Below are 24,946 nucleotides of genomic sequence, written 5' to 3'. Positions count from 1 at the left end.
CTATCTCCATTAGTCTTCTATACATTATGTATATATAGGTGCATTCATCAATGATTAGTCACCAACTAATCGATGTACATGTATCTTGCTTAATGAGATGAATCTAGTATATATAATCATGTATAAGTCATATTCAGGAAAAATTCTTACAATCTCCCACTAGGCTTTCATAATTATATTACGTCACTAGATTATCATAATATGGTCAACATTCTCCCACTAGAAGATTGCACCATCACCATTAGTTGTTCAATGAAATTATTGACACCAAATCATTGTAGTCAGTGATTTACACATTGATCAAGACTGTACAATGGTTATAGTGTTAATATTTTTCATCAACATGAATAAGTGAATCTTAAATCACAAAGATGACATTAGCAACATAATGGTGATTAATGCTAATTCATCTATAACAGTCCCGTTGTTAATATCTTCTTCTAATTGTGCACAAGTATAAAGAATGAAAACAACAAACATAAGCATTACTAACATAAAATGATTATAACATAACATTTATTACGAACATAATACATTCATTTCAAGTCTAAACAAGATAAACTTTCTACTAAGCCCATGCATGCAACACATTCTTGAAAGAGCTTAGGGGTGAGACCTTTAGTTAAAGGATCTGCCAACATGAGTGTAGTGCCAATATGAGAGATGGAAACAGTCTGATTCAGAAAGTTTTCTTTAATAACTAAATACTTGATATCAATATGCTTTGATCCTCTTGAAGTTTTGTTATTATTGGAGAACCAAATAGTAGCATCATTATCACAGTAAATCTGTAAGGCCCTCAAAATTGAATCGACAAGTTGTAATCTAGATATGAAATTCTTTAGCCATACTACATGACATGTGGCTTCATAACATGCTATGAACGCTGCCTCCATGGTGGAAAAGACTGTCAGAGACTGCTTATGACTCTTCCATGAAATGGGTCCATTAGCAAACAAAAAAATGTACTCAGAAGTGGACTTTCGAGTTTCTTTACATCCAGCATAATTAGCATCTAAATAACTAATTACTTCAAGGTTATTTGTTCTTTGATAAGTAAGCATGTAATCCTTATTGCCTTGTAAATATCGCAACATTTTCTTAACTGCTTTCCAATGATCAAGTCTAGGATTGTTTTGGTATCGACAAAGCATACCAACTGCAAATGGTATGTCAAGATGTGTACAAACTTGAGCATACATAATACTCCCAACTGCAGAGGCATAAGGAATTTCTTTCATTTGTTCCATTTCTAAATTATTTCTGGGACACTGAAATCTACTAAATTTATCACCCTTAACTATAGGGGCAACACTACTTGAACAGTTTTGCATGTTGAACCTTTTAAGAACCTTTTCGATATAGGCTCTTTGGGACAATCCTAAAATACCACGGGACCTATCTTGGTGAATTTCTATCCCAATGACAAAAATAACTTCACCAAGATCTTTCATTTCAAAATTCCTCGTAAAGAATTGCTTCGTCTCATGTATCATTCCCAAATTATTGCTAGCAAGCAATATATCATCAACATACAAAACTATAATGCAGATATTGCTCCCACTGATTTTAAGGTAGACACATTGATCAACCACATTATCCTTAAAATCAAATTTGATAATAATTTCATGAAATTTAAGATACCATTGTCGAGATACCTGCTTTAGGCCATATATGGACTTCTTAAACCTACAAACCATATTTTCCTTGCTTTCATCCTAAAAACCCTCAGGTTGATCCATGTAGACCACTTCATGCAAGTCACCATTTAAAAAAGGTTGTTTTAACGTCCATTTGATGTAACTGTAAATCATAATGAGCTACTAAGGCCATAACTATTATCAAGGAATCCTTATTAGAAACAGGAGAATAAGTTTCCTTATAGTCCATTCCTTCTCTTTGAGTGCATCCTTTAGCAACTAATCTGGCCTTGTATCTTTCGATATTGCCTTTAGGATCACGCTTGGTTTTAAAAACCCATTTGCATCCAACAGTTTTGGCTCCATTAGGCAATTTTACAAGATCCTAGACATTGTTGTCTTTCATGGATTTTAACTCATTTTTCATGGAATTTAACCATTAAGTTGCATTTCCATTATTCATGGCTTAGGCATAAGAAACATGTTCATTCTCCAAGCCTATATCACACTCATTTAGGTAAACCTCATAGTCATCTATGGCTGGTTTCTTTTCTCTTTGTGTTCCGCGTAAAGGTTGTTTTGCAACTAGGACAGCTTCTTTTTCAATGTGAGAAATCTCTTGAGTACCAACATTATCCACAATAAGTTCATGTAATTCATTTTCTTGGATAATCGTGGAAGGCGTAAAAGCACGATTTTCCTCCAAAGAAACATTTTTGAGATTCATACTCCCACTAATGTCTTCATCCTCTAAGAACACAGCATTTCTAGTTTCAATAATTCTTGTGCTATGAGTGGGACAATAGAATCTAAATCCTTTTGATCTCTCGGGATATCCAATGAAATAACAACAAATAGTTCTAGGGTCTAATTTCTTTATTTGTGGATTGAAAATTTTTACTTCAGCAAAGTAACCCCATACATGTAAATAATTCAAATTAAGTTTCCTCTTAACTCACAACTCATAAGGAGTTACAAGCACAGCCTTATTAGGAACCCTATTAAGAACATGTCCAGCAGTTTTTAAAGTTTCACCCCACAAGAAATTTGACAAAGAAGAGTTACTCATCATGCTTCTCATTATGTCCAAAAGAGTACGGTTTTGTCACTCAGCTACACCATTTTGCTCAGGTGTATTGGGCATCGTGTAGTTAGAAACAATACCATTCTCAGCTAAAAATAAAGCAAAAGCTCTTGGATTTTGATCTGGCTCAATGAATCTACCATAATATTCACCGCCTTTATTAGATCTTACACTTTCAATATGTCTGCCAAGTTGATTTTCAACTTCAGTTTTATAGAGTTTGAACATATCTAATGCTTCTGATTTTTCACAAATAAGATACACATAAGTATACCTAGAACAGTCATCAATAAAAGTAATAAAATATTTATGTCTAGAAATAGTTGGAACAGTAAAGGGACTACACATATCAGTATGAATTGTGTCTAATAATTCAGTAGTCCTAGTAGCACCTTTTTTCTTTGTCTTTGTGTATTTTCCTTTAACACAATTCACACAAGTACTAAAATCAAACTTAAAATTCCGTCTTTAATAAGATGTTCCATCCTTTCTCTTGATATGTGGCCCAAGCACTTATGCCACAACATGAATGAATTTTGATTCACTCGCTTTCTCTTTTTATTTACCAAGTCATTTACATGAAAGGATAAAAGAGAGTGTGCATAAGTGGAATCTAAATTCAATGGATAAAGATTACCATATAAAGTAGTAGAACAAATCATATGAGAATTATGGAATAAAGAGACTCCATTATTTCCAAACTAAAATTCATAATGACATGAATCAAGTTGTGAAACAGAAATTAGGTTTCTAGTAAAAACAGGAACATAAACTGTGTTTACTAAATCTAAAATGAAACCGGAGTCTAAATTAGACGGAGGGTGCCAATAGCCTCAGCGTCCACTTCTATTCCATTCCTGACCGTAATGGTTCGTTCTCCTTAGTTTACAACTTGTAAGGTATCCCTGCATGGAATTTGTTATGTGAATACTTGCACCAATGTCAATCCACCAAGAATTTAGTGAAACATCTACCAAAAAGGATTCATAAGACACAAAGTATTGAATGTTACCTTTCTTGTCCAGCCAACCTTTAAAACCTCGACAGTCTTTTCTTATGTGACCTTTCTTGTCCAACCAAAAGTAAGAAAACAAAGAATGCAAATGATGAAACTCACAAGGCTAATGAAGAAAATAAGATTCGATGACATATCAGGTTTTTCAACTTTAAGCCTCTCTTCTTCTTGAACATACATGGCAATTAACTCGCTCATCTTCTACTTATCTTTCCACGTATTATAATTGATCTTGAAAGGACCAAATTGTGCAAGAAGAGAAGTCATAATGAAATGAGCAAGAAAACCTTCAAATATTTCCATGTCCGTTCCCTTTAATTGAGAGGCCATGTCATTCATCTTTTAGATATGTTCACGAACACCACTCAAACCATCATATTTCATTGTCATCATTTTAATCATGAGAGTACTAGCAAGGGATTTGGAAGTTCCAATAAATTGTTCTACAATAGATTTCATATAGCCCACTGCACTTTCAAAAGCAGGGTCCTTGAATTGCAAGTGTAATTGAGCCTTTCATAATCATTAGACTTAAGGGATTAGAGTTTTCCCATTTTTCATATAAAGCCATGTGTTCCTTAGAACTTGTATCATTAAGCTTTGTAGGTGCTGACTCTCTTAACGCATAATTTAAATCCATAATTTCCAAAACAATTCTAATATGTTCCTTCCATTTCTTAAAATTAGTTCCACTCAAAGCTTCAATACCAGACAATTAACTACTAATTGCAGTAGGATTCAATGTTGCAAACACATAATATCCATTACATTAATATAATCAAGAAAACTACTTTTCACATGTCATGAATAAAAATAACACCACAAGTTAAATATATAACTAGAAAACATAATTAGTTAGATGCGAAATCAAGTTGTCCTTCAGTTAGGCCGAATAATAATATATTTTAGCAATTTCATAAAAGTAAATGAAATGACTAATAAAAATAAACAACATAAAATAAAATAAAATAATCATTAAGGCCGTAACGAGTTTATCACCGTTGGGCAGAAAAACTCAATGCTATATTTATTATGATAATCATCTCTGTTGTTCAAACATACATAGTATTGAACCTCCGTTGGCCTGATCAACAATGTTTCAACTCGTAAAGTGTGTAACAAAACATTATAAGTGCATAAGGCATTATCTTAATTACCACTTGTTCAATAATTTACAATTTTTTATTTTAATATCAATAGAATAAAAGATTGACCAAAAACAAAGATAAAATTCGATAAGTGTAAATCAAGGTTATGTACTGGTTATACCAAACATCATCATAAAATGAAATTCATACTTATATGTTCCATGTATCAGAATTGAGAACCATGCTCTGATGCCAATTAATAGAAAACTTTGCGGAACATAAATTAAAAACCGTTAAGGATTCAATTCTATTTCTACTATACAAAATAAGTGTATACGTACCTTGATCCATGATAGTATAAAAACCACTTTTGAGAAAAATAAACCTTGAATAGAAGACCTTGATCTTCAAGTTCTTTATTTGTTTAAGATCTTTAAACCGCTTCCATCTCTCTAGGCAATGGGAGCCTTTTTATGGTGACAACTTGAGTTTTGTGATAGAGAGTGTGGTTTGAGACCTTACACTATTTATACTAGTAATCTTCTCATCAAAGAATTCATTCATTTAATGAATCTCATTAGATAGATTAGTATATCTTCTACATTCATAGTAGATATATAATGCATATCTAAGATTCATTTATAATGAATCTATCACATTCAATGCATTGACACTATCTCCACTAGTCTTTTATACATTATGTATATATAGGTGCATTCATCAATGATTAGTCACCATCTAATTGATGTACATGTATCTTACTTAATGAAATGAATATAGTATATATAATCATGTATAAGCCATATTCAGGAAAAATTCTTACAATCTCTCACTTGGATTGCATAATTATATTACGTCACTAGATTATCGTAATATGGCCATCGTTCTCCCACTAGAAGATTGCACCATCAATGTTTTGTGTTTGCAGGTCCTCAATTCCTTAATAGTCCATTCAATCGTGGAGCGCTGATCCACTTTTATCTAGTGCGAGATTCGATACGCACACAAAATATATGGTTACTTTAATTTTTTTTAAAAGGTGGGAGATAAGATCAACTATATTCATCTCCTTCTATGCGACTGTTAGGGAAAATCAATGCGATTCCCCACAAGTAAATCAATCAATGGGAATAAAAATTAATGCGGAAAAATTAAATCAAAGGCAACACAAGAATTTTTACGTGGTTCCCTCAATGTGAGGTACGTCCACGGGATCGAAATCCGATTCCACTATCAACCAAATAAGTTCCAAACGATTACAAACGAGACACTAATAGTCTCACAAAACCACCCTTAGGTGAATTCCAAATAATCACAAATAAACAAGAGGAAAGACCTCACCAAATAGATGAACCAAAATTTTCAGAACCAAAGTTGAAGAAGACCCAAAATAACGAACCAAACTATCTTCAAAACGAAGCAGCCGAACAAGCACACTAATGGTGCTTCCAAGAACAAAAGCCAAAGCACCCAAAATTTGATTCCACCAAATTGATTGATACCCCAACCACTCTCACGGGAAGAAAAAGAATTGCTACTGCTGCGTTTTTATTTTCTTGGGAAAAACAATACACATCATATTTTGAATCTGGGGTTTTCTTCTCAAAACCTAATTGTATCCAAATTGAATTGGGTTTCTTCAAATATAATATATAAAAATATATTATACTAAACCAAGCCAAATTAAACCTCTTTTAATAAATCAATTGGGTCCCACATTCCAATAAGGAGGTATATCCCAACAATTCTCCCCCTACCGACTTAGGTGGAGAGATCAACCATACCCGCCAAAGTTCGACACTTCAAATGTTTGTCCCTCGACAAAGTCTTTGTCAACATATCTGAAATATTATTATCTGTGTGAACCTTTTCGAGTTGTAACAATTTTGAATCTAACACATCACGAATCCAATGGTATCTCACATCAATGTGTTTCGATCTCGAATGAAAGGTAGAATTTTTACTCAAGTGAATAGCACTTTGACTATCACAATAAAGCACATACTTTTCTTGCTTCAAACCCAATTCTTGCAAAAATTTCTTTAACCATAACTCTTCTTTGCAAGCTTCCGTAATAGCAATAAATTCAGCTTCGGTAGTTGAGAGAGCAACACATTTTTGTAATTTAGATTGCCATGCCACAGCTCCCCCTGCAAAAGTCATCAAATACCCCGAAGTAGATTTCCGAGAATCAACATCACCAGCCATGTCAGAATCTGTGAACCCATCAAGCATCGGCTTACCATCTCCAAAATACAAACACACCTTCGAAGTCCCTCGAAGATATCTTAGAATCCATTTTACCGCTGCCCAATGTTCTTTACCCGGATTAGAGAGAAAACGACTCACCACACCAACGGCGTGAGAAATATCCGGCCTTGTACAAACCATGGCGTACATCAAAGAACCAACTGCTGAAGCATAAGGAACTTTCTGCATCTCTTCCTTGTCTTTCTCACTTGTAGGACATTGATTCGAACTAAGCTTGAAATGACCCGCAAGTGGACAACCAACCGACTTTGCTTTATCCATATTGAACCTCTCAAGAACTTTCTCAATGTAGCTTTCTTGAGACAACCAAATCAGCCCCTCTTTGCGATCACGAACAATTTTCATACCAAGAATTTGCTTTGCCGGTCCCAAATCTTTCATAGCAAAAGACTTGCTTAACTCCAATTTCAACCTGTTTATCATGGTAATAATAGCACTCAATGTCTTTCTTTGAAAAAGAACCATCTTTTGATTTGTCACGGCTTTGATCACGACCATGAGGAGTCTTACTCCTCCCCCTTGTTTTGCTTCGGCCTCTCACAACGAATGCTTCCGAATGAGAGGAACCCGCTGATTTTCTTCTAGTTTCTTCATTCAACAGGCTACTAGTGACTTGGCCCATTGTGACAACTCCATCGGGCGCTGAATTACTGACGGTCACAACCAAAGTCTCCCAACTTTCGGGCAAAGAACTAAGTAGCATCAAAGCCTGCAACTCATCATCAAAAACAATTTTCATAGAAGCAAGTTGGTTAACAATACTCTTTATTTCATTCAGATGTTCCGGAATAGGGCTGCCCTCTTTATATTTTAAATTAACCAACTTACGAAACAGAAAAGCTTTATTTGTGGCTGATTTCCTATCATAAAGGCCCTCTAATTTTTTCCATAAATCATGTGCTGAAGTTTCAGTAGCAACATGATGAAACACACTGTCATCAATCCATTGACGGATAACACCAACGGCTTTTCGATTAAGCCTATTCCATTCATCATCTTTCATACCCTCGGGTTTGCCAGAATCACCCTCAATGGGTCCATATAAATCTTTACAAAATAATAGGTCCTCCATTTTAGTTTTCCAAGTTACCCAATTGCTTCCATTGAAGCTAGACATACGACCCACATTCCCCTCCATTGATTTACACAAATAAATAGACTCAAATAAACCGTAAGCTCTGATACCAGTTGTTAGGGAAAATCAATGCGATTCCCCACAAGTAAATCAATCAATGGGAATAAAAATTAATGCGGAAAAATTAAATCAAAGGCAACACAAGAATTTTTACGTGGTTCCCTCAATGTGAGGTACGTCCACGGGATCGAAATCCGATTCCACTATCAACCAAATAAGTTCCAAACGATTACAAACGAGACACTAATAGTCTCACAAAACCACCCTTAGGTGAATTCCAAATAATCACAAATAAACAAGAGGAAAGACCTCACCAAATAGATGAACCAAAATTTTCAGAACCAAAGTTGAAGAAGACCCAAAATAACGAACCAAACTATCTTCAAAACGAAGCAGCCGAACAAGCACACTAATGGTGCTTCCAAGAACAAAAGCCAAAGCACCCAAAATTTGATTCCACCAAATTGATTGATACCCCAACCACTCTCACGGGAAGAAAAAGAATTGCTACTGCTGCGTTTTTATTTTCTTGGGAAAAACAATACACATCATATTTTGAATCTGGGGTTTTCTTCTCAAAACCTAATTGTATCCAAATTGAATTGGGTTTCTTCAAATATAATATATAAAAATATATTATACTAAACCAAGCCAAATTAAACCTCTTTTAATAAATCAATTGGGTCCCACATTCCAATAAGGAGGTATATCCCAACAGCGACTTCATTGGTCAATAACACCACATATATATTTGCGCTCAGCATTACTAAATAATTTTTAATAATAGCCATAAAAATCAATAAATAAGAAGAATAAAAACTGTAGTAGAGAAATATGCCTTTTGATCACCCACAGGTTGCCCAATACTACAACTAATGAGCAAAGCACATGTGAAGCTGATCAAAAGAAGCCATGAAGAAGGAGGTATATGACTGGCCATTGAAGGGTACCCCGAAAGCTTTAGATAATACCTTTTTGCTGATTTTTTTTTTTTTTTTTTTTTTCATGCAATATAACTAATGAATTAATGGGCTTTTTATAGCAAGAAAATATGTGGAACTTATCTCCCGCACCCTTGGATTCACAAATGACCGTATATATTTATTGTAACTGCTGCTAAACAAAGGCATCAAACGTCAGATTTTTAAAGTAATAATAAAGTAAATGGATTGATCGAATTCACTTGTCTAACATTTATTCAATTCAATCCAACCCATTTAAATTTGAGCTAGTTTGAATTAGATTATTTTAAATAGGGAACTCATTTTAACTCACTTAAACACACTCATTTTGACTCGCTCAAAAAAAAATCACTCATTTGCCACCTCTACCTTATAGAAAAAAAAATTAATTAACAAATTAATCGAATTTATTTATTTGATCCATTTTAATCCGATCAAACTCACCCGTTTGCCACATCTATCTAAAGAAGATGCTGACAGCTGGATACCTCCTTGTTGTCTTTGTACGATTAGAGCATTATTCTTCCTTTTGTTCTTGTGTACAAGTATGCATTTCATTCCTTTTTCTCTCTTTTTTTCATTTCCTTTTTTCCTCATTGAGTTCGATTAAAATGACAAGAACAAATTTGAAATTTTTGGCCGGCACTACAAATCTGAGAATAAAATTCAAGAGGTCTCAAGTTCGAGTCAATTAAAAAAGCTAAAAGAAGTTTGTCCAATTATTAACTTAGATTTGGAATTAATCGAAATGCGCACAAATTAGTTTAGACACCTAATTATCAAAAAAAAATAATAATAAAAATGAAAATGATGAAACGTGATTTTAAAAATAATGCTTTTGATTGTGACAAATTATTATTTATTTTTGTATACATCTCATATCTAGGTCCATGGTAAGTTAGGTACCATATTCAAAAAATTTGTAAAAGTAGAAGAGTTTTAGAGAGTAAAATTTTTCATTTCTAGAAGTAAAATTTTTGTTGCAAAAAATATTATAAAATCAATTCCAATCATCACGAAAAGGCTATACAGAAAAGTCAAAAAAAAAAATAGCCTCTAGCGATAAAATTTTAAAAATATTGCTGATAAAAACACTTTTAGAGACAAAATAATTAACAAATAATGCAAGGTCTACATATGTTTCAAACCCCTCATTAGTGAATGGTCCTTTAGGATAGTAAAACAAATGAAACTACTTGAACTCAATTTGTGTTTGGTTGATTATTTTAAATCAGCCTATTATGTAATAAGTCCAGCTTAAATAATTTCAAATAAAGTTTGAACAAGTAGGCTTATGCACTACAAAAAACCAAACTTATATCAATATCAGTGTTTTGCATTTGGTTGCTAAATGGAACCAGTTCATAATGAGATCTTAATTTCACCATCTTTGTGTAGCAACCAAACAGGCCACAAATGAAATAAAAACCAATATTTTATTCTAGTAAAATTTGAATATAACATATTTATTTTTGGAATTTTCCATACTAAAAATGACCGCTTAAATTCCTGTTTCCTCGCTTATTCTGTTTCTCCTGATTGGACTGAGAAAAATGCTCTTTCTCTCTCTTCTCTTTCTTACCCCAAAAGTTCTCTGCAAATCTTAGGTTCCAAAATCTCCATTGCATTGCTCTTTCCTCAACCAAATCATCATCTGTTTATGGTTAGTTGCTTCTCTTTCTCTTACATTCTTTTGTTTTTCCAGGAAAGAAAGAATAAACAATGAGAAAATGAAAGAAATAAAATGCTAATGAATAAAGCCAAGATTCATTTTTCAGATTTTCCAAAAGAAAAACAAACAAATTGTTTTTTACTTGGTTTTGGTTTTTTGTTTTGTATTTTTTTCTTGTTTCTTTTTTAATGAATTGTGATTTGGTTATGTTATGGGTAGGTTTGTGGAGGGTATAAAGAGAAGAAGCAATGGCCTACAAGGTGGATCATGAGTATGATTACCTATTCAAGATAGTCTTGATTGGGGACTCGGGTGTTGGAAAGTCTAATATACTTTCCAGGTTTACGCGCAACGAGTTCTGCTTAGAGTCGAAATCTACCATTGGTGTTGAATTTGCCACAAGGACTCTTCAGGTTTAATTTCAATTTCTGTGATCTACATTTTGCCAATTTGTCACAAGTTTTGTATATCAATGTACTATTTTGTTGACCACCCATCTAGTTCCAAATTTCTGTGATCTACATTTTGCCAATATGTGAACCTTTGGGTCCATTTGGTTGCATGTGTTTACAAAGTTGTGTTATATTTCAGAATTTGAAATGAAAGGAAAAACATGTTTTTACAAAGTTGTGGATGTATGAATGCCATTTAATAGATAACATGTTTTTGTGCGATAATTCTTCTATTGCCTCTATTTTTTTTTTTTTTTTTTGGTTGGTAGAAGTATTGTGTATATAGGACTGCGTGTTCCAATTATTTCACCTTATTTTGGATTTCAATTGGATAGTTATTATATAAAGTCTATATCCAAATTGACGAAAACTGTCACGTAACTACCTGTAACTTCATGCCTCAAATTCAAATCAAAATTTATAACTTCTTACAGTTTTAATAGCATACTCACCAGATGTGCACACACCACTAGTATGTATTACTATATATAGAGAGTTACTTCTCCAAATAGATGACTCAACAATTTACATAGACATGGCATGGTTGTTATAACATTGTCTATGTTACTTTTTTACTTAATGGATGGAACAAACTTGACCTATCTTGGTCAGTTGAGTTGGAGACAAGGCAGGTCCCATTCATCCCTTTTGGCTGGGCCTTATTGGGATCACCACATTTCATGTTGGTGTTCTATTAAGATTTAATCTTTTCAAGAAAGCAAGATAATTTTATAAAAGAGCAGAAAATACACATCAATACAATTGGCATCACTGAAAAAAACAAATAGCAATTAACAAATCCAAAACAAAAGAAGACACATCACCCAGAGGCAGGCACAGAACCCACAACATGCAAATCCACTGTAGTTATCCACACCATCCATTATTAGATTATCCAAAGAGTCAGAGACAAACACCATAAAATGCTCCCACAATTACAAAGATTATCTACAAAGATCAATAAGAAATTATCTACAGAGATTAAATTCAGAATTCGCCATTCATATTGCTTAATTTATTGAACTGACTACTTCTTACATCTCTAAGAAGACATAGCACAAATCTAACAGTCACTACAATCTGGTCAGAGATAGTCTTACCATCTCTGTAATCGTTTTGATACATTCTTGCACCACAGAACATACACAATAGCAACAAGTAGACAACGACATAAGTTTTGATGTGTGCGAATGTAAGATTTATTGTGTGCATTGTATATATGTACACTATATGATATTTCTTGCAAATTTAGCTTTAACTATTTTGGTTGCAGGTAGAGGGCAAGACAGTGAAGGCCCAAATATGGGACACAGCAGGTCAAGAGAGGTATCGAGCCATCACAAGTGCATACTATAGAGGTGCAGTGGGAGCCCTCCTGGTCTATGACATAACCAAGAGGCAGACCTTCGAAAATGTCCAGAGGTGGCTCCGCGAACTGAGGGACCATGCTGATTCCAACATCGTCATCATGATGGCTGGAAACAAGTCTGACCTGAACCACCTCCGAGCAGTCTCAGACCAAGACGCCCAGCTCCTGGCCGAGAAGGAAGGCCTTTCGTTCCTGGAGACCTCAGCCCTGGAGGCACTCAACATTGAGAAGGCGTTCCAAACAATCTTATTGGACATTTATCAGATAATCAGCAGGAAGGCACTGGCAGCTCAGGAGGCAGCCACCGGGCTTCCAGGTCAGGGCACGACCATTAATGTCGGAGACTATACGAGTAATTTGAGCAGGAGAACTTGTTGTTCTAATTAACAAGAATAAGTCTACAAACACAGAAACTGGTCGCAAAACTGGACACAATGGTCAGTTTCTGTTTAATATCAGGGAGGGGACATATGAGATGAAGTTTTTGTTCAATCATGACAGCTTATATGATACAATGTGACATGAATTTTTCTCTAGAGGTCATGTTAGACAACATCTAGTTCATGAACACCATTGTTGAGTTGCACGCATGACAATGCTAGCTATCTCCCTCCTTGGAACTTCAAAAAAAAAAAAAGGTTGGGCTGCAAAGTTGGTGTCTCGTCACAGACAAAGGGATGGACAACTGTTCAGTTCTTATTAACATGTAATCTTTTGTTTGTTTGTTTTTTTTTTTTTTTTCTGTTTTTGTTGCCTATTGGCATGGTTTTGTAGCATTAAGTTCACATCTAATGCATTCCATGATTGAAAAAGATTATAACTATCCTACGATCCGCAAACTCCTTTCTATCACTTGTGCCAAAAAGGCCAAAAGAAAAGCACCAGATTCTTATTGCAATCAAAGTCAGCAATCAGGCTCAAGCCCCGGATCCCTTGCAGAAAAATTAGATAAGTAAACTAAAAAAATTTAAAATGCTGAAAAACATGTTAACGTGTCCAAAGAACGTAATTGCCAACTAGAATGCAGACAACAAAGAACCACTTCCATTTTATAGAATGAAGATATGCTTATCATTATTATTATGTTTCGAGTCACATGTATCCTCAAAAGAACCCCACAATGAATCCTCAAAAGAACCCCACAAAAACTAGGGGGAGCTAATCCAAGCTTTTTTTGATCAACTCAATCCTTCTGAGGAGCTAATTCAATGATCTCCAACAATAAAAACAAACCAACTTCCAACAGAGACAAGGCCATACCTATTGTAAATCAAATTACAGGGGAAAACTCCCAGTCAGGTGAATGTGGTCCAGAACACTGCGTAAACCATACTGATTCACAGCTGCATTTGCAGCCCTAAATCCTCCACCATAGGCCGGAGAAGCATCATGGGCAATCTGATGCATGAAAAACTCACCCAATTTATTCTCGACACCAGACTTTCCACCTTTCTTCGATGATGACATTGACGATGATGATGAAGCTGTTGATGTGGATGGCATATTTCTGAATCCTGGCATTACCTCTGACTCGAGCCACATGTAAGAAAGCACTTGACATATACCCTCCTCTACCTCCGGATTCAGATTACGGTAGCCTGCATAATTCAAGAATAAAAATAAATAAATAATAGATGTACGTCATCATGTGGTATGCATCGATCTTGGAAGAGTAATCTCCGGTTATTGTTCCTCTTGCCCAACATAAGAGCATCTCCATTGGTGTAGCATTTTTTTGTGCCATTTTAGCACAACAAAAAAAACTTCATACAGATTCACTACAAGTTGCTCCACTGGCGTAGTATAAAATATGTGCTATTTTAGCACAGCATATTCTACATTGTTGGAGTGTTTTCCGTTGTGTTGTGCTTCTTTAGTACTGCTACACCTAAATACTACATCAATGAAGTTGCTCTAATGTTCTTGTCATGCATCAACATGTCTTCTATGACCCTCAATCAAAGAAAAAATGAAAAGTGACGGAAGGAACTCATGTAGTACCTTTAAGGCGTAACCACCCATGCATTAACTCATGAGCAAGAATCGCACCTGTCAGTAATCTGTATAAAGCGAAGATGTGTCCATAAGAGTTCATAACATTAACCAAGGTTTGCCACTTACAAGAGTAAACAACAAACACATCATATGGAAGTGTAGAAATGTAAAGTGTCTAACAATTATAAAACAGAGAGACAGAGGGCGTGAAAAAGAGAGAGAGAGAGTGAAAAAAATCACCAAATATTACCTTGGGAGACCATACAGAACAAGAATGGCTGTTACTTCACATTTTCGAGTCAGCTTTTGATGTTGTGTTCTCATTCCTACAAGTCGGTGGTTCCCTACTCTTGGCCTTTTAAGTATCTAGATTTTTTTTTTTAATTAAAATAGAGAGACAGAGAGAGAGAGAGAGAGAGAGAGAGAGAGAGAAGCACCTATTAGGTACATAGTTTAACAGTGATAAATTTAAATTTAGTAAATAAAAAAAAATTCAATCATATGGTTATCCAACATACACTGGTAACTGTCTGCTCTTCTGACAAACATAAACCCCTTGTTTCTGGCATGTGATGGAAGCCCTGGAAAGAAAGTTATCTGCATTAGAAAAATTCTATAAATCAGGAACATAAAAAATGGAGAGAATTCATTTATTACATTTTTCTCGCCTACAATAGCTTCATTAAGGGCTTGTCTTTCGACCAGAAGCATCGGAATTTGCTGGTCTAGTTTCATGTTCATTCCTTCATAGTAGTCTCTAATGGCATGGTAGAGTGGTTGGCAATCACCAGTATCCATGATAGAAGATTCCATACACTCTAAACATAGACTCCGTCCATCTCCTAGAGATACGTATCTTACATTCCAAGACTTCAGAAGGGGAAGAAGTGGGGAACCAACATCAACAAGAGAAATAAAAATAAAAATCATCATTTTGAAAAAAAAATAAAAATAACAAATGCTAGCTTAGATCAGTACCTCCAAACGCTCACAACTGCAGCATCGGGCCGTGTTATCATGCTCATGTGAAGGGCAATATTTTTGGGACCAAAATGGGTGGCACCTGTACTCTATCAAACCAGCTCCATTTGTTGGGATCTGAGAATATGTGAAAGTAAGATTATAAACATCAGTATGAAGATTGCTAGCAGTTATGATCGACAGCAATACACAGTTGATAGTTCCAAGATAGATGGCCTAAACTAGATCTGTGTGATATGCATATTAACAATTTGTATATTCATTTTTTTCTTAATCTAATTAGTATAATAAGGAAAAGCCTTCATCTTTCAGCATATACAGACTACAAAATATTACACTTTTAGCTTTATGCAATACATGAGGTTTATAGCAACAATCATTTACAGGGTATCAATTCTAAGAATTCCAATATTTATTTTGAATTTTTAACATCAATATAAACACAAATTTGGCAGATTTCAGATGTAACAAACATATCTCGGTTTACAAAATAATGGAAATGCCAAGAAGAATGTGCGAGAATTTTGTAGGTATCCCAATATGTCTAAGACACATAGACACTTCTAGGGAAAAAGTGTATCCTGACACCGACACTCTTTGGACACTCCTAACAGCGTGTCCGACACTTCTTCTATATGTCTTAATTAAAAAATCATATTCATAATATTGGACACTTTACCAACACTTCGATGATACTTCTTAAACTCTTCAAATACATCCTATGTGATGAAACCCTTCATAATAACAATGGTTTGCATTCTTCACAACACAACTTATACATTCTAAATATGTTTTGAAACATTTATAAGATAAATACATTATGTGTAATACAATGTTCTATAATTTCTTTGCATTTTATAGAATGTAATTGTTACATGAATGATGACTTGATGTTTAACAACATATTTTTCATTACCTTTAAATAAATCTTCCATATATATGATATAAAATAAAATTTTAACGTGTCCCAAGCATGTCATGTCTTGCATTTTTTAAAATCAATGCGTCAGCGAGTTTGTGTCATGTCATGTCGTGTGTCCGTGTTGGTGTTACTTAGATGCCCAACTCACTTGGGCAAACCAAGTTCATCGGAAAAGCACCATGACGCTACTTATTCTAACCAAACCTACTACTGGATTTTCCATCAAGAACATACTTTTCTACCTAAACCTACCACTGAACCATCAGCTAATAAACAGCAGCACTCTTAAGTCAATTACAACTGAAAATCAGCTTTATAAGGAAAAAGCTACAAAAAAACAAAGAAAAGAAAAATAGTTGGCTCAAGATGAGAAGAAAAACAATTCAAGTGTTCCAAAGTAGTGTTTCCTTACAAATTGATGACAAACTTCACATTTGGGATGGGTTAGCTCTTTGTAGCAGGACTTATGGTATGCATGCCTCCCTGATGAAGAAAACTTGAATCAACAGAAAAAACCAATAAGGCTAGAGACAAACAAAGATTAAAGAGAATTACTAGTCCTAATATTGCTTTAAAATAATAGAAATGGGATAATCTTTTATTTTTATTATTTTAATAGAAATAGGATAATCTTCTATTTTTATTATTTTCTGTGTGTATGTGCTAAGGTTGGGAGGTTGTGAATTCTTAGGGACCAAAAAAAATAGCTACCTCATGCTCGGTGATTGGGAAACCACAAGAACGACAACGGAAGCATTCTGGATGAAAAAAAGCTCCCATGCATCCCAAATAGTTTCCACAGCCAATGTCACGGTTGCATCCACCGCATACTCTGCAAGTTATAGTTGTGTGCATACACTATCAATCATTTTCATGGTTCGGAAACTTGTGACTTCAAATTATGATTTGATTCCATAATTGTTCTAATTAATAAAACTGGATAGGGAAATGCCTAGAGCTACCATCACAGTCTACATCTTCCTTGTCTACAATTCTTGACAAATAGTCAAATAAAGTTTTGACTGCATGGCGAAAAAATTCATTGGCCAGAGTAAAAAGAAGAGGCCAAGCAATCAGCTTCTTCCTTTTATTGACTAAAAAGGCCAAATTAGCCATACATTGAATTAAAATGCTTATACATTATAATTGGTGTAATAACTATTACAAGGAATTGTGTGCATTCTCAAGTTCTCTTTTCTATGTAAGTATCACATTCTAACTGTTCATACTAGGGAAAAAAGGCTCAGAAATACAATACTGAGAAGTGTTTGACTTGGATCAAAACAGCAAAAAATTTCCCAGTCATTTGTGCCTCTGGGCAGGCAACCATCCATGGGAATGGATTACCAGGAAATGAAAGCGGCTAAACTTGGCAGATAGCAATCAATCACAAAGTTTCCAAGTATGCTACTAAGTTGTTGGATAAATATGTTTTATGATTAACATAACAACTCATATATATAATGGTGTTTTTTTTCAACTGAGCAAAACATGTTTAGACCGATTACCACAAACTATTACCTATAGTCTCTGGGATAATAGTCAGTAGGGGCATAGGGAGGATATGAAGATGAATTGGGAACATTGGCGTAGGGAGGATATGAAGATGAATTGGGGACATCCTGAAGTGCCCTTAGATCTTCATCATTCTCTGTTTGCCATCTGTATCCTGAAAATCCAAACATTCATATATAGAACAGAACCTTATTAGAGAGAGAGAATTTAAACTGGATTACTGTAACAGTACAATAATTTTACTGTCTTATACAACATGCCTACCAGGTGGTCTCTTCAAATCTTCAGCCAAAGAAAGTGCAAGTGCACGGTCTAATTCCTCTCTCTCCTTGTCAGTTCTAGAGTGCTCACCCTGATGAGATTTGGCAGACTTGTATAAGAACATCTTCTATTATTCAATAAACAACATTTAGGAATTCAATCATGCAGCTCATGATAATAATGACAGCTGTCCTAGTAACATTGAAGATTTTTATGGAATGGGACATAGATATCAAAGAAAGGGTTGGTCCCACGTGCATGTGTGGGACCCACCCTTTGTCTCACATCTATATCTCATTTTGTGAAAATCATCTATGCGCTTAGATTTACTCTAATAATAAATACACAATTGAAGATCATTAATTTAACATGTGGTAGAGACTACCAAAAGCAACTTTTCTCCGTTACCATGGCCCATAATTGAAGCATCATTATCTGAAACGGTATCACTTCGAATAAAAACCAACTAAACAGCAGTGGAACTTACAAAATCAAAGCACTTCACAATTTCAGACAAGTCCGAGGGTTGCCAACTGCTCGGCAGATATCAAAGTTGCGTGTAGCTTTGGAAGGTCCCAGTAATGTAAAAAGGAGTATCACTTCTCTTTCAGATTTTCTTTTTTTATTTTATTCATATTGATATATATTTTAATTAATGAATGTACTGTTCTTCTGTCAAATTAACAGTACCTAAACAATCACAAAAATTTCCTAGATTTCATAGTTATCAACTAATATCATCATCAATATCATCATAATATGAATGCAATCATAGAGACAATGTCCTATTACCACAGATCTTGCTGGAGGCCGCCAAACCATGTTTTCCTCCCCAATATATTGTGAGTTTCGCCTGCCCATACCACCACGATCCGAGCCACTCTTAAAAAGCTTGCTCAACCATTTCATAAACCGAGACTTCCTCTCTCCATACGAAGAAACAAAGTGTCCTGTTTAAACCTCAACCCATAACTACAATCAATTAATACATTCCATAAACATATGCATAACATAACAGAACCCAAAAAAAAAAATTATAAATAGAATACAAAATTCATCGAAGCATTTTGTCAAACATGTAATACACTATCACAAAACATAAAGAAAAATAGAAGGGACTGTACCATAGATACAGGGCTGAGAGAGGTGATTAATGGACGAAGAAGACGACATGGGTATTGAAGTGTATGTATAGGTTTGCCTGAATTTCTAGGAAGCGAAAAGGGAGGCGGAAAACGAAAAGGACAGGGAGAGAAATAGAGAGAAGAAGAGGAAAGGGTATGGAGCACAAAAGGAATAGAACAGAAGGTGGTGAATGAGAACAATGGCATCGTTAAAAGCTAGTTTTGGGAAAGAAAGAAAGCAGAAAAGAAAGAGAATCTCTGATGGAGAAAGGAAAGAGAAGGGTTTTAGAGAGAGAGAGAGAGAGACAGACAGACAGAGAGAGAGGGTTTTGGAGAAGAGATTCTTGGCTTGCGGAAAAGAAAGAAGAGAAAGTGGAAGAGATTGGGAAAAGATGAGAATCTGCTGAGGCGGAAGAAGATGAAAAAGTGACCGTTGGACGGCTCAGAAGTGGAGAGAGATAAAACTGATTTTTGAATAATCTTTGCCGGGTAAAAGTAGTTGTGGTTGACATTTACACTCATATTCCTCTCAATTTACAGAATTACCACCTAACAAATGTCAACCACAGCAGAAATTGTCATGTGGGTTAGGAATATTAACCCATTTAAGTATTCATTTTTGTTATGAGTGTTACTATTAGTATCTCATTAATTCTTTTAAATTTTTTATTTTTTAGTTTTTTGTTTCAATAATAAGTTTAAATGAAATTATTAAAAAGGGTATTAATAATTTTGGTACACCCCATCTCACAATTAGGTTATATACTCACTACATCATGAGTTAAGGTTTTTTAGAGCATCTACCTTCACCACCACCGATCCATCGTTTTCAAATCCTACCTTCAAAACCCACTCACTCTCAAAACCTTGACAACTCTTTGGCGACAATATTCTGGCGGCAACGGTGGCAACCATTTGATTACATATACTTCTCTGGTAATAACAATGAGTAGAAATTTTTCTGGAAACCATAACTCTTCCTAAGACGAGAAGAGTACAACAATAAAAACTCAGAAGAGGTATATAGCTTTGATGGTATTCTTAGCTCAAAAGATATTGGCATTGTAAGGATAAGTTTCTTGAAAAAAAATGACAAAAATAATAAAAATTGTTTGTCATTTTTTCATGACTTGTCATTTTTTCATGACTTAATTCCCAAACATATGATCGAAATTCGAGAAAACAAGCCTAAGCATTGTTTATTTGTTCAAGAACAAGTAACCAAACATTTTTTATTTGTTTGGGAACAAATAACCGAAGTAGCAGTAGAAACAGGCAAACAAATGAAGTCGAACCACCCTTGGGTGGTCGATTGGCCGGTTGATTGGGGAGTCGACCAGTGGGTGAAATTTTGCCCAGTTTTATTCATACAAAGAGCATACAAGTATAGTGAGACCATAGATGAATGACAGAAAACCAACCGAAGAAATATAAAAATAGATTGTGTTGTGTTGAAAAAATATAAGTGGAAAAAAAAAATCAAACAGATTGACAAACCTCGTAATGAAACAGAGAAAAAACTTCTTAATTACCACAAATTTTTTTCACTGGTTTTGAGAGATTCCACCGTTATGAGTTTTGTTAGGATTTTGGAAGAAAGGCTTTTTAGGGTGTAAGGGTTATAGAGGTGTGCATTTGAATGGGTGAAATATTTTTATAAAGATAATTTCAGTATTATTTGGAGGGATAATAAAAATTTTAAGGATTTTACAATTTATAAGTGAGGGTCCAAAAAAATAAGGTGTCCAAAATAATTGATAGAGCACTAATAGCAGCACTCTTTTGTTATTCTAATATGTTTAAATGCAAATAATAATAATAATAAATTAGCTATTTTGTTTTCTTTATTGAGATAAAAGTATAAAATTAGAAACATTTTTTTGATTTTTTTTTTTTTTTTTTTTGGCATTTAACTCTATAGTGTATTTTATTCTTCAAAAAATAATTAGTAGAGAAAAGAAAAAAAATTTATTAGTTGGTTCAGGAGCGTTACGTAACGGTACTTCTCACTAATCACAAACTATTATGTCCCCTCATATTTCACAATCACCTAATACAAAATCGTAGCTTCTATCTCTTTCACAAATGACATTACCGTTGGGGCACCACTTGGCGGTGCCTCAAAACTAACCAATAACTTCTCGAAAAGAAGAGAGATCTTTTTACCTATTTTTGAGTAGAATTTGTACAATATGATTGTGAAGTGTATAGTAGTTGTGAAAAATATGGTAAAAATTATCCAATCTTCTCAGAGGAAGACGAAAATTGATTTTCCTTTAAATTGTTTATGAGGCCAAAACATGACAACACTTTTTCTTTTCTTTTTTTAAATCAGAAAATAAAAGTGAAAATAAAAAGTCACTTATTTTGAAATAATTCACTCTCTCTAACATCTCCCTTATCCTTCAGAGAATTCATTTTTCTCTAGCAATTCACTTAATATTTATTTTTATTTTTATCTATTTTAAAAACATTGTGGGGCTGTTTATTATAGATTCTATGAGGTGATTCTAATTTATTTTAGTTTGAGAGTTTATGTCAGACTGTTTAGCTTAGCTTTCGCTTAGTTTATTAGGCAAAAATAACTTAAATAATCTTTTTTTTAGAAAAAAATTGATTATTTAATAGTTGAGAAATGATGTTTTTAGTTTATACTTTCTGATTATTAGATTTTAACTTTAAGAAAATCTACCAACCAGGGCTAGTGTATATCAAACATGTTTTTTATTTATTTATTTTTTCATCAAAAAAAAAAAAAACATCAAAAACATATGTTTCTTACTTTCCTCTTTTCCAATTAAGTTTTGGCAAATCTACTGGATAATCTTATCAAAATTATAGAATATATAATATATTTGGAGGGACATTTAGACAAGGTAGGACCAAGTTACTATTATTAAGCTGTACCAGTCAATAAGGTGGGCTAGTGTTTAAACTTTAAACTCAAAAAGAATCAGGAACCTCCTGTTTGTTCATTTACTAGCTTTTAGCACGAGCCATTCTCATGTATTGAAAGAATATTTTTAGGTCCCATAAAAATAATTGTAAATTGTGTAAATTTAAAATTTATATGTTGTGTTATTAACGTATTTGAATTTTAGGTAAAATTTTGATAATTGTTCTAGATATATAATAACTATGAACTTAAAGTAGAAGCAACAAACCTTTTAGGAATTTGTGAGTCCAATCACTTAATTAGAATCAGTGAATTACAAAAAAATATAAAAGATTGAATATACAAAAAAAAAAATGTAAATCATGATTTGCTGCAAAACAAAACAAGGCAGTTGAGAAAAAAATAAAATAAAAGAAAGCAACAAATCACAAATATAAAAATACTAAAATACTCTTATTTCAAATATTTATCAGAATCTGCATGGTAATTGTTAGTGTGGAGGCATGCTACATTTATACAATTTAGAATTCACAATTTACCAACAATGACATCACAAGCCAGTTGAGTTTTATATCATTTAATTTGTAACAAATCAAGACATTTAATCTGTCATATCAGAATGGATAAATTAAGAAAAAAATAACAATCTCATTTTTTTTTTTTTCTATGGCTAAGCTTCTCTCAAATTAAATCTAAACTCGAAAGAATTTAAGAGGTCCGTAAGGGCCATCACAAGTCTCGTTTCAATGATCCGAACCATCAATGTACATCATGATTGTTATGTTTTTTGTAATTGGCAATTCTATTGGATAAAATTTCATTCAGTTGTATTTTTTTATTCGCTCTATTATATGTGTGAGTTATGAGAGTTTAGATGCGAATCCAACCTAAATTGTGCTTGTGTAAAGGAGTATGTGCTGACATTCCGATCTTGACTTCAACATTCCTTGTTTGACGGGGATCGAGCTGAGAAGAAGTTAAAGTTGTTTGACCGCTCGAGCGGTCTTTTATGCACTTGAGCGGTGAAGTAGTTCATCTAGTATATTTGCATGTGTTCTAAACTTCTGAGAAATATGTTTTACCGCTCGAGCAATGGATGTTGCGCTCAAGCAGTTGGCCTATATGTGAGTACCGCCTTTTAGTCACACCGCTCAAGCAGTAAAGTGAGCGCTCGATCGGTTTTTGTAACTCTGTTTAGTATAAAGTGCGCTGTTTGTGATTTTTAATGTTGAACCCATCCAGATTCTCAGAAATAAGTAAAATACAAAGTGTTCTATATTGAAAGGTGTTTATATATGAGTTTCTTTGATGTATAAAAGATGATCAATTAATCAACGAATTACATATTGGCAAACATTAAGGGTTATTTTTGTTCTTTCATTCACAAAAAGAGAATGGTATTCATTGATGAATTTCGAGGAACTTGGGTCTAAAGTTTTGGTAGATTTCGGAGTGGTTTATTATCATGGATTCACCATCGGCGTTGTGAATTTAATGTTGGGCAAAACAATTCTGAGATGAAGACAGTGGTGAAAGAGACACATCAGGTTCGGTTCAATTCGGACATGGATTCACTAGGTAATTAAGAGTTCTCATGTGTAATTTCTTTTTATCTTCTTAGTAGATTGTTTTGTAATTTTTGCACATGATTTTTTTTTTATCATAATTGGATAAGTCCAATTGCGATTTTTTCCACGTTACATCGTTGTGCCAATTTGTTATTGATTGTTTGATTAGAATTGTTATTTATTGTTTAAAATTGAATCATAATTACAAGTCAATATCTCGGGATTTTTTGGAAGTTTTCAATGATTATCCATAAAAAAAAATAAAAATAAAAGTAGATTGATTCAATAATCTTAACATTTTCATTTTATTAAGTTTGTCTCCCGAAAAATAGTTGACAAATATGTTTTTTAAAATATGTCATTCCTTTTTCTTTTTCTTTTTTTGAGACAAATACAATAAAAAGAAAATGTTACAATTATCATATTAGCATAATTTTTTCTATGATATACACAAATACCTTACAAAATAAATAGTTCAAAATATCAAAATAGGATACGTAATAATTTTTATTTTTATTTATTTATTTATTTTTAGAGAGACACTTAGGCCTCGTTTGGGAAGTAACCTTTTTAGGGTTCATTTGGAAAGTGGATTGGCTTTTTAGTTTTTTGACTATTTTAGCCTAGGTCTAAAAAGTCTAGTTTTGGAAGGAATTTTTGACTTTTTTTACTTTTTTGTGAAAAAAAGAATACAATGATTATGGGTTGGATGTGATATTTTGCCTTATTAGGCTAAAAAACTTATTTTGTTTCTTTGTGGCTATTTAAACCAAAAAAGCACAAATCCTCTTTCTCAAACGAGCCCTAGCTGAAAAGTTAAAAAGTCAAAAAAATTAAAAAACTAACAACCTATATTAAAAAGTCAAAAAAAAATTTTCTCTTTACTTTTTGTATATCTTTTTATAAAAAATTAAAAAATCATCTCAAATATATTAATTTTTTTATATCATATTTTAATCGAAAAATTAAAATATTACTCCCTCCGTCCCAAAATAT

General features: G+C 33.6%; 2 protein-coding genes across 4 annotated transcripts; one reads left to right on the top strand and one right to left on the bottom strand.

The window, feature by feature from the left end:
• The first annotated feature begins 11,012 nt into the window (after positions 1 to 11,012).
• LOC114296583 (ras-related protein Rab2BV-like) lies at positions 11,013 to 13,204 on the top strand. Its single transcript, XM_028240888.2, has 2 exons — positions 11,013 to 11,280; positions 12,593 to 13,204. Exons 1-2 carry the CDS (start codon positions 11,116 to 11,118, stop codon positions 13,073 to 13,075), a joined length of 648 nt encoding a protein of 215 aa, XP_028096689.2. The 5' UTR covers positions 11,013 to 11,115; the 3' UTR covers positions 13,076 to 13,204.
• A 506-nt stretch (positions 13,205 to 13,710) lies between these two features.
• Positions 13,711 to 19,952, bottom strand: LOC114296578 (protein DA1-related 2). Of its 3 annotated transcripts, none has more exons than XM_028240880.2 (12): positions 19,487 to 19,952; positions 19,155 to 19,312; positions 18,366 to 18,453; positions 18,108 to 18,255; positions 17,298 to 17,418; positions 16,999 to 17,082; positions 15,662 to 15,781; positions 15,341 to 15,553; positions 15,202 to 15,264; positions 14,934 to 15,049; positions 14,690 to 14,748; positions 13,711 to 14,286 (listed from the first exon to the last, which is right to left on the bottom strand). In XM_028240880.2, exons 1-12 carry the CDS (start codon positions 19,533 to 19,535, stop codon positions 13,964 to 13,966), a joined length of 1,542 nt encoding a protein of 513 aa, XP_028096681.2. In that variant the 5' UTR covers positions 19,536 to 19,952; the 3' UTR covers positions 13,711 to 13,963. The 3 variants fall into 3 exon arrangements, with proteins under 3 accessions (XP_028096681.2, XP_028096682.2, XP_028096683.2); XM_028240881.2 differs by having other exon boundaries at positions 19,155 to 19,334; positions 19,487 to 19,672; XM_028240882.2 differs by having other exon boundaries at positions 19,155 to 19,322; positions 19,487 to 19,670.
• Positions 19,953 to 24,946: the final 4,994 nt, after the last annotated feature.

Source organism: Camellia sinensis, chromosome 1 (genome assembly GCF_055761805.1).
Source record: "Camellia sinensis isolate YWXY chromosome 1, ASM5576180v1, whole genome shotgun sequence".
Classification (NCBI taxonomy): Eukaryota; Viridiplantae; Streptophyta; class Magnoliopsida; order Ericales; family Theaceae; genus Camellia; species Camellia sinensis.
Note: the sequence above shows the minus strand (reverse complement) of the source record. Positions and strands in the feature narration are given on the sequence as shown.